This window comes from Vigna unguiculata, chromosome 7 (assembly GCF_004118075.2).
Source record: "Vigna unguiculata cultivar IT97K-499-35 chromosome 7, ASM411807v1, whole genome shotgun sequence".
Classification (NCBI taxonomy): Eukaryota; Viridiplantae; Streptophyta; class Magnoliopsida; order Fabales; family Fabaceae; genus Vigna; species Vigna unguiculata.
In genome coordinates this window covers 3,073,766-3,088,555 of record NC_040285.1, presented here as the reverse complement: position 1 = coordinate 3,088,555, position 14,790 = coordinate 3,073,766, and the positions used below count along the sequence as shown (strand labels likewise).

At 30.1% G+C, this 14,790-nt stretch overlaps 2 protein-coding genes across 3 annotated transcripts; both read right to left on the bottom strand.

The window, feature by feature from the left end:
- Positions 1–795: 795 nt before the first annotated feature.
- LOC114192096 (zinc finger AN1 and C2H2 domain-containing stress-associated protein 16-like) lies at positions 796–5,345 on the bottom strand. Of its 2 annotated transcripts, XM_028081676.1 has the most exons (3): positions 5,121–5,345; positions 2,160–2,919; positions 796–1,051 (listed from the first exon to the last, which is right to left on the bottom strand). In XM_028081676.1, exons 1-2 carry the CDS (start codon positions 5,217–5,219, stop codon positions 2,161–2,163), a joined length of 858 nt encoding a protein of 285 aa, XP_027937477.1. In that variant the 5' UTR covers positions 5,220–5,345; the 3' UTR covers positions 796–1,051; position 2,160. The 2 variants fall into 2 exon arrangements, with proteins under 2 accessions (XP_027937477.1, XP_027937478.1); XM_028081677.1 differs by lacking the exon at positions 796–1,051 and having other exon boundaries at positions 1,959–2,919.
- A 4,852-nt stretch (positions 5,346–10,197) lies between these two features.
- LOC114192470 (polygalacturonase-like) lies at positions 10,198–13,555 on the bottom strand. Its single transcript, XM_028082203.1, has 9 exons — positions 13,215–13,555; positions 12,781–12,906; positions 12,335–12,502; positions 12,220–12,240; positions 11,296–11,503; positions 11,125–11,206; positions 10,870–10,978; positions 10,663–10,779; positions 10,198–10,579 (listed from the first exon to the last, which is right to left on the bottom strand). The coding sequence occupies exons 1-9, from the start codon at positions 13,539–13,541 to the stop codon at positions 10,361–10,363; spliced, it is 1,377 nt and encodes a 458-aa protein (XP_027938004.1). The 5' UTR covers positions 13,542–13,555; the 3' UTR covers positions 10,198–10,360.
- Positions 13,556–14,790: the final 1,235 nt, after the last annotated feature.

Below are 14,790 nucleotides of genomic sequence, written 5' to 3'. Positions count from 1 at the left end.
ATATTTTACAAACTTTTCGGGATTTCGGGATTTTCAAAACTAAATTTCTGAAACAAAATTTCCAAAACGTAATTTTTGGAATAAAATTTGGAGAACATATTTCATATGTTCTTTAATAAAATTTTCGGAATGGGATTTTCAAAGAAAACTTTCCGAAATGAGTTTTTCAAAATACTCATACATGAAATATTTTCTGGAAAAAGACTTTCCGGAACAAGTCCTTTTCTACTTGTTCTCTCTTCTTTCCCTCTGCAGCATTTTCTCTCTTTTTCTTCTTCCTTTGCACAATAGCCGTGATAGAAGCCGTGATAGTGTTGGTGAGGTGTAGAAATGAATATGGGAGTGCAGGAAGCAATAGTCTAACTCTTTTATCCCGGCCCAACGTAAGCCTCATCAGGCTTATCCAGCAATAGCATTACATATTGTAGTATGGTTTCCAACAATTAAAAAAAAAATAGACAATTAATTTAAATAGGCAAATTTAGTTGAATGATAAAAGATAATAATAATCTAATCTAAATTTAATTTAAATATTTTTTTAATAATATTAGAGAAATTAAATTTATAAAATAAGCTAAACATAAGAACTACATACAATTTTTTTAATATTTAAAAGATATACAGTAAGAATTTTAAATTAAATTTTTTGATATATATTTTTTTTAAATGGATAGCATGTAAGATAGTTCATATGGATATATTATCTTTATGAGAGTTATCTTTCTAAATATTTATTTCGTTTTGTACCTAAAAGTGATAGCATATTTTGTTAAACACGGATCCGTGAGTTGGCCCAAGGTGTACCTTGTATTTCTTATCTGTGTTGTTTGTGGTACAGTGCATAGTTTGTGTTGCCCTTTTCGGAGTTAATCTCATTTGGATGCAAGTGCCACTGGCTTACCTTTGAATTTTCAATCCAAGTTCCTTTGACAAAAATAAAACAAGGGTTCATAAAAATCGATATTTCAGGGGAAAAAAACTCTAAAATCTATTCTGTGATCTCTCTTCTATATTTCATTCCTTCTTCTTTGAGCTCCATCAGCAATACAACCTGGCATAACAAAACCAACAAAATCAATAAGAATCAGCTTATACAACTCTCCTACTATCATTGATGACTTAAATAACTTGTATATTATTTGACTAACATATTTGAAGCTCTTTTGGTACACGAATTTGTTTTAGTAAGTTCCTCAGTTTTTTCATGAATTACTTGAATAGTTTATCAAAATAAATTAGCTTATAAAACACGAATTTTTTTTTTTCATTTTATCCTAATTAATTTATTTGAAATATCATTTTAACTCAGAATTGGCAAAAAATATCTCAGAACCAAATATTTCATTATATCGATCAGCTATTTCAATTCATTACTGATAATATTTCAATTCATTTACTTGTAAATCTTTAACTCTTCAGTTTCCAACTTCTAGCTTGTAAGCTTCAACTAGCTTAACAATTGGCTTTTACCAAACACGCGCCCTTGATTATGCACACAGCAAATCTTGTTAATGGGAATTAATCTCTTAACATGAAAAAAGGAGAAAAAAGAGGGTATGTAGGAACAAAGTGAGGTCCGCCACTGCTTCCACAAAATGAGTGTGAACAGAAATTCGAGAACATGCATTTCCATTCTAATTTCTAAACGAGAAATTCGAGATTTCGAAAATTCAGACCAGTCCCAACAAAGGTTAGTCAGACAAAAATGTACATCACTATCGATTGAATTGATCTTGCAAATCCCTGACAAATTTGCAATTACTGATAGTATCCATTGAAGAGGTCAGTGTGATTCAAAACATAAAAAATAATTGAGAAATCAAATGAATCCGTCAGCCAAGCCAATCCCGAGGCATAGATACAAATAAGTAAAGAAGCATCTTCAAATTCATATCCACACTTTGATTATGAAGTTTAGTTTTGATATATATGCTACGAGTGTAAAGATTTGTATCCTATCAGTCAAGACTTTTAAAGTAACTATAACAGAAGTCAACAAATTTTAATCATATGTGATCCATGATTGTATGACAATGTTTACACTCTAAAATGTATTCAAATTCAATTCATGTTAACAAAACTACTCATCCAGAATTGCCATAAAAAAATGCATTTTCTTCTCGGTATAATTCATTCAATAAATAATACCAACTCCATACCTTATGATCTAGAATTGCCACCATGATCCCTCTCAACATGTTCCACAAGGGCAACAGGATCCTGAAATCCTCTGCTACACTTAGGGCAAGCATCAATTGTAACCTTTGGTCCAGATCGGTTGCCACTCCTTTCATGAACTTTTTGCACATGGTCCACCAAAGCAGTAACAGAGGAAAACTTGGCACCACACTGAGGGCATTGCTCCACTTGACCACTACCCTGGCTAGCTCCCACCCCACCTGATGCTTTCCACCAGCCTTGGTTAGCTTCACTCAACTTCGACACACCAGCCTCTGCTGATGATCGAATGTTAGAAACTGCATTAAGAAAGCCTGAAGACCATCTAGATGATGCAGATGAACTTGGCTGGGGTTTGGATTCCTGTTTTTTACTCACATTCAAAAGATTCCTGAATGAAAAACTTGTTTCCATTTTTCTGGGACCAGGACATTTATGATCAGGTCCAAACCGATGCTTTAAACAATGGTCTACATTGCAGTCCCTGCACTTAATTGTGTTTGAGAATCCTAATATCTCTCTGCACCCTGGGACGGGGCATTTTTTCTTCTTCGTGACTTTGTCATAGTTCGATGGGTCACAGTCAGTGTTGACATGATTCTCCCAAGTTATATTTGCATCTTGATCTGGAACTAAGCGAACTCCTTTAGCGCAAAGTGGACATACAACTACAGTAACATCTTTCTTGTCTGCTTTTGGACACTGATGTTTAATATAACCTCTGTGCTCCAAACAATACACCTGCTTATTTTTAGAGCAAAATTATTAGTTATATCTGAGTTTATAAATCCTTTATTTTAGAAAAATAGAACAAATTAAATGACTAAATAACACATTGAATGTGTGGGAGACAAACATAAGTAGTGGAACAATAAAATAAGTTTAGAAGTGTTGCATCAATTCCTTTTCACTTAACAATTTAAGTTTATATGACTTTTCAATTCTTTTCATGGGAACTGGTGGAGAAACAATGAATTGAACGATTCATATCAATGATTTGAATTTGAACATATTCATTCATGAATAGAAAGATTCTGATAACTATACTTTTAACACAACAATAACCAACATTTCAGCTCCACAATAAAACAAAGTATCCAACTACAACACTAAAGTTTAGTAGTACAACAGTACTAAACTAAACTACCTAAATGATTGAATCATACATAAATTTATAAAAACAAAAATTTCTATGGGGAAAACATTTTAAAAAAAGAGTTAATTTCTTCAAATAATTTGATCCCAATAAAATGTCAACATTAGCTTCAAAAGCTATATATGGTTCATTTAAAGCATTGTCACAATAGTTAGTTAAACTTATTGACTTATTGACTCAGTTCTTGACTCAAGCGTTTATACAAGTTTAATGAGTATACCTACGTTTACCAAATAAAAGACTTCAATAGTGAGTTAACTCATTTTCCCTAACTAATTGTAAACTTATAAGGATCTACAAGGCAACTCAAAGTTCAATAACAATTGTTAGAAAGTTTACAGCACCCCTTTTCACACACATATATATAATGGTATTTTTCTTTAGTTGAATTTGAGGGTAATGGAAATAAAAATAACAATACTAAGAAGCAATTCCTTAGTGCTATTATTGCTATTTTCAAGTTATAATTGAAGGTAACCCCACGATAACAGTTGGCATTGGTTAAAACTTCTATTTAAAACCCAAAAATGCCCATAAAATTGCACCAAGTCTGATCCTATAACTAACCATTGTTAGGTTTTTCAAGGGGAGATACCAAGAAGATTCAACACCAATGCATCATGAACAAATTCATATAAGAGATCAGAACACCACTTTCAATCGAAAACCTTAAAACAATAGATTTATAAGTCCTTCTACTCATATATTGTTCATCTCACTCATTTTTATCCAATGTGGAACTTCCAACTCACCTTGAATTCTTAACAATCTCTTCTTCAAGTGTGAGTCTCTCCACATTGGAATACCTCTCTTCTTCAAGTGTGAGTCTCTCCACATTGGAATACCTCCCTTTCAAGCACGAGTATCTCAGTGGTGACCATTCCTTTGTACCACTGTTCTACCATAGCATACACTTTCCTGAAATGGAAGACTTTCGATACAAAGAACCTTTCAACTTTAAAATTTTTCACCTACTTTATACCATACTCGTCCAAACCAAAACTAAGATGAACCATTGACTTTGATACCACTGTGAGGTTTTTGGAGGAGAGACACCAGGAAGATTTGGTACCAAAGAGTCATGAACAAACCTATATAAGAAACCAAGAAACTACTTTTAACCCAAAACTTTAAAACAATAAATTTATGGATTCTTCTACTCATATATTGTTCATCTTACTCATTTTTTATCCCATGCGAGACTTCCATCTCAACTTAAATTCCTAACAACCATAAGCTACAACAACAAGGAGCCAACCATTCCCACCTCTTTTGTCTCCCGCTCTTACATCATTACCACTTTTCCCGTAGTTTATATAACTACTTTTACTTCCATTCCTAATTCTGGATGCCACTTCCTCTGCACTTTTCTTGAATTGTTTCAACTCTGCACAGTTGTACAACTAGCCAACTTCCCATCCCTACTTCAACATAAAATTAAAAACAAGCCCATCCTTTCAAAGCTTTTCATCACAAAAGCAACTCCTCCTCTCATCACCATAATTCTTTAAAAATTAAATTGGTCAATATAGGTAAATAGACTTTCGCCCAATTAGCTACAGATTATGCCAGCAAAGAAAAATGGTACGATGGATCAGATCAAAAGGTAGTTTATAGAATAACAGTATTAAAATAAATTGGAAAAAACACATACCCAGATGAATAGTCCAATGGGTTTGTTCTCATAGTTCATGTAATAAGTACTCAATGAAATTACAGCATTAGGAGTAACTCAATTAAAAAATTCACTTTTTGGAGGAAATCAGAGATATAGAAAGGGAAGAACCTGGTGGCAGCGATCACAGGTGAAGGGCAAGAAATCGATCTGCTTGCAATCAGAGACCGAACAGTGCTTTCCCAGATCTGGGAATTCCGGCGTTCCCATCCAACACACTTGCAAACACAACTCAAATGAAATTGAGCAGAGAATGAAGGTTGGTGGGAAGAGGAAGGGAAAAGAAGGAGAAGGAGTCTTCCTAGGCTGACCTTGACCCCTCCCAAAAACCCATCTAATTCCATTCTAAACTATGTATATATTTATCTATTTTATCTTTAAAAAAATAAATTTTATATATACCGGTAAAAACTGATGCACTACAAATTCACTTTTTTAATTTTATTATTTATTTTATAAATAATTATTTTATTAAAGATAGTTATTTTAGCTTAAAAATGATTAATTTAAAAATAAATAAATAAAGAAAATAGTTAAATTTAACAAAATAGTCATTTAAAAGGTAAAATTAATAAGATAGTTATTTTAATTTTAAAATATTATTATTTATTAAAGTGTAGGTTTGAAAATAAGAGTGTGAACACTAAAATGAGATATTTCTACTCTATATACCATGCGATTTGTGTTCACTTTTTGTAATTTTAAAAGTAAATTTAATATTTTTTAATTTTTATTATAAATATTTATGTTTTTTTATATAATTTTTTTATTAGAAATATTAATTTTAGTTTAAAAATAATTAAATTGATGAAACAGTTAAATCTTATACGTAGTGGTTACTGAAAATGTAAAAATAGTAAAATAATTATTTTAATTAAAAAAATTTATTGAAGAGCAAAATTAGAAATAAAAATGTAGACACCAAAATAAAATATCTTTTATATATAAATATAAATATTATATATATATATATATATATTTACTCTTCTTTTATTATTTACTAATTAACTTAATTATTTATAATTTTTAAGATTAAATATATTTTTATTCTTTAACTTTCTGTTGAAATTAAAATTAATTTTTTTATATTTTTAAACTAATTTAATCACGTGTTTCAAACGCATTTTTGAAACATTATATAACCTTCCTCCTTTTAAAAAATTAATTTTGGATTCGTCTTATAATGTATTTGAAATTAAATAGTTTTATCCTATTATAAACATATTCGATTATAAATAAAGTATATCAATGTATAAACATAATAACATATAATTACCATTAAATGACAATTTAATGAAATGATTAATTTACAAATATTAGAATAGGAAATATCTAATTAAAATTTTATAAAAATCAAAATTATATATTAATGAAAGTACTGGAGCCTTACAAATTTATCTTATTTTATTATTACATTTTAGATTTGATTTACTTTATAATTTGTTAAATGTATGAAAGCGTGCTCATGCCAAGAAGATTTAAAATAGTTCAAGGACGTCAAGTTGTTAGTGTAAGAGGAGTGAAATGAAAAAAAAAAAAAAACAGAACAAGTTGATTTTGTTATTGCACACATCACAATAGTTACAATGTTTTAAATAAAATAGTAGTTCTTTATAAAATTGTAAAATTGACTAGAGTAACTACATATAACCCAAAAAGGGTTTGAATTACAAATGAAAATCAATTATATCAACTTTCTCAACTCCTTCAATCTTTCAATCTTCAAAGCCATAGTCACAATATAAGCCAGTTACACTTCTATCATGCAATGCTTTAGTTTGATCCTATCTTTGATGACTTAATCATGAGGAAATAAAACTTATGTCTATATACTTGTTTCTACAATAAAACATTGGATTTTTGGCCAAATCTATGACTGATTTACTGTCCACCAATAATTATACAATATTATCAGTATACATCTTCAATTCTTTAAACAGTGAGCATAACCACAGTACTTGACAAATTGTTAAACATGCTACAATATATTTTGTTTCACATATGTTGATAGTGTCATCACTGTTTGTTTATTTGAGCTTCAAAATATAGGATACCCAAACAATAGAAAAACTTATCCAGAGTGTTTTTCCTATCAATTAAGTCACTACACCAATCAGAATCATAATAGACTAAGATGTAGATGCTTATTTTCTTTGGCTTGATTAGAGAAAATAATTTCACGTGACAATGTCCCTTTCAAATATCTTACTATTATCTTTATAACTTTGAGATGTGATTGTCTAAGATCACTCATGAATCTACTCACAAGTCCAACATTAAAGGTAATTTCTGGTGTGCTGTTGTGACAAATAAATCTTAAGTTGCCAACAATTTTTTTGAACAAAGTTCATCAATTGACATAATCCTATGACCCTAAATCTCTTCCTATCATACTTCTATTAATTTCAAAACAAAAATTTAAAGACTATGTTTGACAATTGTTTGGCTATGGGTAACAACTATTTTTTATTACCTCAAAATTAAAGATCTTAATTTCCAATTTTATATCTCATCTAAGTTAGGCAAATTACTTAACTATTTATGTGATTATTTGTGGCTGCTATGTGACACTCTTAGACTCTAGATCTTGATCATTTAAATAAAAACTTTCTCTCTTATTGTTCTAAGTAATCATATGAATTATTCTTAAGCTGCTTGTATATATATTCTTCTCTTCTAACCCTTTAAACTAAAATATACTTGCATTAAGATAGGTATAGTTGGAGAATTTTAGTTTTGATTGTTTCCCCAATGGTTCGTATGTGTATGTAAGTAACATTTGTGTTCTTTAATTCCAATAACATCTTATTAAAACTATTGCAGGCGTGACAAATTTTATCACTCATAAAAGTCTTTATAATCTCATAGTCTCATTATTCCTCCATGTAGACAACATGTCATAATCTATCATACTCATCTTGTTTTATTTTTTTTGCTCATTATAATGTTTCACGTAATCATTATGCTTCATAGAGAACTGTGTCATGGAGGGCTGAAGATGAGGACAGAATTATGAAAATTTTTCACTCTAGAGCATCTCACAAACTCTCAGAGATGTTTAAAGAAGCTAGAAAAGAAGGTAACAAACTTGATTGGATTGGAACTTCTGTTTGGAATGGTTTGCTGGAAAAGTGGAACATGCCCACATATCGAGAAAAATGTGATACAGCTAAGGAAAATCGTGCATCAGAAAAAGGTGGAACATTACACACAAGTATATGGAGTTGGACATGTGGACTCTCGAGATGATTTTGTTCAGAGTCTCTTAAAACAAACACAGGCGTGTTCTAGTCAGCAAGTTTCTTTGGAAGAGATTAATGAACTTCGACAGCGACTAGCAACTACCGAGGATCGAATGTCAGAGCAAATTCGTGAAATGAGTACTCAATTTCAAAACCAAATGCAAACCCAATTCCAGACGTTCCAAAATTTACTTGGTACACTCATGCAGTATCTCCCACATCCAGTAGCAGTTGCTGCACAAAATATTCTTCAGCCACCAAACACTCAACAACAACAACAACAAAATCAAGAGCAGGAGGACAATCCACAAGTGCAACAAGATGAAGAAGGCCAAATTAATCCACCTCATCCTTATACTGATTATTAGTCTTAGGGAAAACATTGTGTTATATTAGGAACCTTTATATTAGTATGCTTGGATGTTTCTATAAGGTTTGGATTATGGTAGTTTTAACTTAGATAAAACATTGTGTTTGTAAGGTTTGAAATGTGTGTTATTTCTGAGTTATGTTAATTGTGTGTTAGTACTATAATTTCTCTACATAATGTGTTGATACAATATTATTTTGAACTCTATCAGAAAATATATCCAGGATAAATAGCAGGACAGATAAACCAAAACGATATTTTAAAAAGGGCAGTTACCTTCGAATATATCGGTAGGTAATTACCTACGGCATTACCTACGGATCTAGATTTTCGTAGGTAAGCATTAGCTACGCCTATATTACCTACAATTTTTTGTCGGTAGGTAATCCGTAGGTAAATCTGTTTTATCTACGAATTTTAGCCAGTATCTACGGATTTGGATGGTAAGTAATACCATTTTTTCTTGTAGTGTATCAAGTTTCACATTCAATTTGAAGTTTATGTAGGATTACACTCCAACATATTAAATTTATTTAGTACCTCTGAGATGTACTTCCTCTTGTGCATAACAATTTCCTTTCTAGTATAGGCAAACTCCAATCATAAAAAGTATGATGGACTTATGATCTATATGACTTGGTGCAACCATACATTATGTGGAAAGATGACCAATCCAATTACAATTAAAGCATTTACGGATATATACTGATATATATATATATATATATATATATATATATATATATATATATATATATATATATATATATATATATATATATATATATATATATATATATATATATATATATCGGTAAATTACCATTACTAAACTTTTCTGAATTCTTTTTTAAATTGTTTTTTTCATGTGTCTCGAGAGAACTTCATGTTAGAATTAATTGACGAATTAATTCTATGAGTGACTCATTTGAAATATTATGATGAGTCCAATTGTGATTTAATAAAATATAAAAACTTATTGGTTATTATTATGGAAAGTGATAATAAAATAAAATAAAGATAAAGATAAAATAAAAACCAACTTGATGGACGTTAGTTTATAAGAAAGGAATAGGGGTTTTGTCTCTGGCCATAAGGTTCTTTTCACAGTAACCCATCAAGCACGTGTGAGAAGAGAAAGAAAGGCAAAGAGATAGATTGAGAAACGGTGGTTGAAGAGCATACAAGATTATTATAAATTGAAGAACGCATATTCACAGGATCTCTCATTGATCAAGGTTAGTGCTCTGTTATGATTTATCGTATGAGAATTATAAATCTTAAAGATCCTTAATTAGTTTTACACATGAAAGTTCTTCTAATTTTAAATCTTCAAACCTCTTAGTTCTTCGATGACTACGGTGTCATCAAATTCGGGAGTGAGAGTTCTCGGGATTTTTTTCTACATCGAAAGATTGCATGCATATTTACCTCTCCATACACATAACAAAGAAACAGAGATATAAAAATTATTGATAATTAAATCTTATTATAACAAATAGCTAAATTAAAGTGCATACATCATGTATTCAAATTAATCCTAACTTTATGTGTGTATAATGTTGAAAGTTAATCATAAAGTAAAGTATGATAAGTTAAATTTTATTTATGGAACATAGAACAAATGATGAGATATGATACAAATATGATTGTTGGCTGCTATACAAATGAATTAGCCTTATTATATGTGCAAAACAATTAATGTTGCATTATTTGGAAGTGTGTGTTTTGTAATATTGCTATGGGCATTGAGGGTTAACATCTCCAATGTAGGACAATTGAACACTGTTGCATGAAGCTTTGGCCCCTTCTCCATCTTCACGTTCAAGCTCTACGTTCTGCAACACTATCCCTTTGCATGGGAACTTCTCGCTGCACTCAAATTGCACACCCACATCAGAAGCACTTGTGCCCTTTATGTTTTCGTACAACACATTCCTGATCTCAACTGCAGATTTCTGCAACAACATAACCTAATTAATCATCACTAATTAAATAAATTAATTAAAAAAAAAAAAACTTAAATTTAATTTGTTTTTACTTGTTTTTTGCATGGTGTCGCTTGATCACAGTAATTCTGATCTATTATTATGGGGTTCATTACTTTGTCCATTTCAATGTTCTGAAACTTGATGTTGCTTGCACTTCCTGAACCTCCCTGCATGCATGCACGTACACAATAAATTTAACCAAAACCGATTATATTTATACTCACTATGGTAAAATGGTTCTTCAAATTTCAAATTACCTGCCATGTTTTAATTCTTACTCCATTTGTAGTTCCAGAAAATTTAGCACCGTTTATCGTTACTCCTGAAACAAAATCCTTGGATTTCCCAGACCCTAAGCTTCCGATGCTGATATCATTATCATTGCAAACACAGTCACATTTCAAAATAATCATAGCAATGTGCGAACAAGTCTCAACAATATTAAAAGTTCTTTTTATTTCATCTCAGTTAAGGTATACAGAAGATTGTGATGATTATGTTGTTGAAGGTACCTGATACCATGGCCTGGTCCGCAGGTTATTTTTGTGGCTTGCACATTCGTGGATCCACTTTCTATTGATATACAATCATCACCTGCAAGAGTTGAAACCGAAAGTGATTTAGAAACTTTAATAAATTCACTTTTATTGTTTTGAAACGCGGAACATGTAGATTAAGAATACCTGTTCCTATAACTGTGTTTAAGATTTGGATGTTTTGAGTGTTTGTGATGTGAATTCCATCAGTGTTGGGGCTATCCTCAGGTGCTGTCACAGTGAGACCAGAAGCTATAACATTCTTAGATTCTTCGAACGACACATGCATCTGTTGGCCATTCTTTATCGTCAAATCTTCAACTGTTAAGTAGTTGCACCGGTAGAAAGTCAACGCCTGCAAAGATACAAAACAGTTGTTAGCATTTGAAGGTTGTACCAGTGAATTAATGGATCTTCTTCTGTCATATTCCACTTTGGCTAAATTATTATTATTTCTTCTAAATATCATGTATGTTTTACAGAAGACAATGCAATAATATTAAGTCTTCTTTAATCATACAAATAATTTATCGTTGGAAATAATAACTAATACTTTCCACAAAATGCATATATAATACCAAGTCTAATTTATATATAAAATTCTTTTAGTTGGCTACATTAATGTATTAAAAGTTTTATTATTTTTCTTACAATTATCCTTTATTTTTTTAAATATATTTCTGTATAATTCTAACCAGAAAAACAAACTTAATTAATTAATTAATTAACAACCCAGCTTCAGTAGTGTCATTTTGTTTCCATAAAAAAGGTGGAATAAATGAGAGGAGTAATCCTAATGCGTTTTCCTATACTCATTAAAGAGAGAGACTCATCAAAGAAATTCACTTATCATAATTATATTTTTGACTAGAAAAAAAAAATGTCAATGGAGTAATTAGAGAGCTTTTTGTGTAAAAGTAATTGATTGTAATAAATAATTGTTTCAAAAAGGATTAACCAAACCAACTTTATATATAGACATAATTAATCTTATAATCTTATAACGAATTTAAATATATTTTTTTCTATTAATCCATAGATTTTAATCCAAATTGAGAGAGCAATACATACCGTAGGGGCCTTCTTGCAAGGCTGCAAATGGAAAAACACAGAAGAATGGTTAGGTTTTGAATATGATATATTATTAATCAAAGATAACAATATTGCAGTATAATATATATCTTACAAGCTTGTGGTTCCTTTTGCATGAGTTTTGCCACCATATGTTTCCATTTCCATCGATGGTTCCACCACCATTAACTGATAGTTTCTGAACACTGTGGAACATAATCCAGTGTGTGCGGTCTCCACTGTAATCTGATGGATTATCTGATGCTTCAAGGGTCCCAGATATCTGATAAAAACAAAAGTTCATCCCTTATAATTAATTTATCTTAACATCAATTGTTCCGTCACAGAGACTAATCGGATCTGAGTCACAATTAAATTGTGATGTTTGAACTGTTATATTTTTAAGTACAAAAAGTTACACCCTAATTAAAAAGCTATAATTTTTGACCTAATGATAAACCTTTGATCTAACCGTTACTCTGTTGCAGATATTATTTACATATAATTTTAATGCTTTTAAGAATCTTTGGAACTGCAAATTTGAATATGTGCCATACTAACCTGTACTGCGATGTTGGATTTGCAAGGTCCAGAAAATGTGATTGGCTTGAGTACATAACTTTTCTGCGGCACCACAAAAACTGCTCCTGCAGATGAACATGCTACTTTCCAAGCCTTCTTGAATGCCTGAAGTAACCAACCCATTTAAGCAAAAACGAATACTTCAAATATTTACTAACACAACACATCACTAAATTTAATATAAAAAAGTATGTGATGACATTTTTAAACAAATGACCAATATTTAGTAAATATAAAAGAAGTAAATATTTACGTCTAATCCTCATAAGTCAGAGATAAATAAGTAAATTAACGTATATTGAAAAAAAGTTAATTTGTAATATATCTAATATATTTTTTTGGTTACTATATATACTAGGAAGTGTGAGTGAGAAGATGCATGTGACATGAATTTGTGAGGTGAGAATATTTACCAGAGTGTCATCAGTTTTACCATCTCCATGAGCTCCATAATCATTGACGTTAACCATTTTAAGCGAAGAAGAAACGAGACCCAATTTGCCAAAACTCTTCAACTTCAAAACATGTTGTGTACTCTGCATGATGAAGTTCTTGTCTTTAGGAGAAGCCTGATGAAATAACCTAAGTGGGTCCTCTGGCACTGTGCTATCAGCAAAAGAAACAAACATGGCAACGAGGAACAAAAAGAGTTGGTGTCTTGGGAGGGCCATTGTTTGTTGGATTTCCCTTTGTGTGAAAGTGAGAATTGATGCTATCTTGAATAATGAAAGATGTTTCATGAAAATGGCTATGGCCGATATATCCAAGTTGGTGAGGAATTGATGAGAAGATTGTGTATTTATAGAGAAAGAAATAATGGAGTTGATTAAGTATTTTTTTTTCTTCTTATGTTACGGTATGGGAAGCTAGGGTATGAGTGATTGAGACGAAAGAATCTCTAGGGTTCAATGACTTTAATTTGCTCCATACATGCTTGTATACACAAAGTTTACCAATGTGTCAGTTCATTTATGTGATATGTATGTCAAAATATGACCTAAATATTAATGATAAGTAAATATGATTACTACGTAACTACGTATATATGTATCAATTAGCCCTAGACACAATTTTAAGTTGGCTTAATTAACTTCAAATTAAGGATTGGAATACTTCACTTGTAAGACCTAGTTTTCCATAGGCTTTCTATGAATTTCATCAACTGCATGATATCTTCTTTATCTAGAAAATAAAAAGGAAGAGATGATTTTTTTTTTTATGAATACAAAATAATTTATGTATATGATGATAATCGTAATAACAAGTCATAATTTTTTTAAATTATTATTTTTAATTTACTAATAAATTAATGTTAACTTATGAAAAAAAATTATTTATTGACAGACTTCTTTAAAGATACATTTACCACTTATGTTAGGGTTGAGCTTAAGTAATCTTTCCTAATTAAATTGAACAATATTATTTGAACTAAGTCACCTTCCATTTATATATATGTTTTAGGTGCAATCAATGCAAATAGGTATGATAACGGGTGTGTTTTCATAGAAGTTGGGAGGGGAAAAGGTTTATAAGAGGTGTGTTTAATTTTAATACTCATTCTCGTTTATGTGAAAGTTTTGATAAACTTATTGCTAACTACCCTACTTATCTTATTTTATTGTTTACAATTTCAATTTATACACGTATTTTAAACAATTTATATATTAATTTATTAGTTATATTTTAATTCTTGATAAATGTAATTTACAAAAATTAAGTATTTTAAATAACTGGTTTGGTTAATTACAAAATCAATATAAAATAACAATGAGTTAATATGTTATAAATATGATACAAACTTTATGAAAATAAGGTCTATTTGAAATATATATTAAAAAAAATAAGAATTGAAAATGCTTGTTATTAATCCTATTTTTAGTATTTATATTTCCTTAAATTAATATCAACTAAGTTGACACTAATTTTAATTATTTTATTATTTATTTAAGTTAATATGAACTAAATTAAATTTTTAATATTTATTTATGT

Coding starts and splice junctions, on each gene's coding strand:
- LOC114192470 (XM_028082203.1), bottom strand. CDS start 13,541: ATGAAACATCTTTCATTATTCAAGATAGCATCAATTCTCACTTTCACA. Junction 11,207..11,295: donor AAACACAGTTATAGGAACAG/GTATTCTTAATC, acceptor CAACTCTTGCAG/GTGATGATTGTATATCAATA. Junction 10,780..10,869: donor TAAGAATTAAAACATGGCAG/GTAATTTGAAAT, acceptor GCATGCATGCAG/GGAGGTTCAGGAAGTGCAAG.
- LOC114192096 (XM_028081676.1), bottom strand. CDS start 5,219: ATGGGAACGCCGGAATTCCCAGATCTGGGAAAGCACTGTTCGGTCTCT. Junction 2,920..5,120: donor CCTGTGATCGCTGCCACCAG/GTTCTTCCCTTT, acceptor AAAAATAAGCAG/GTGTATTGTTTGGAGCACAG.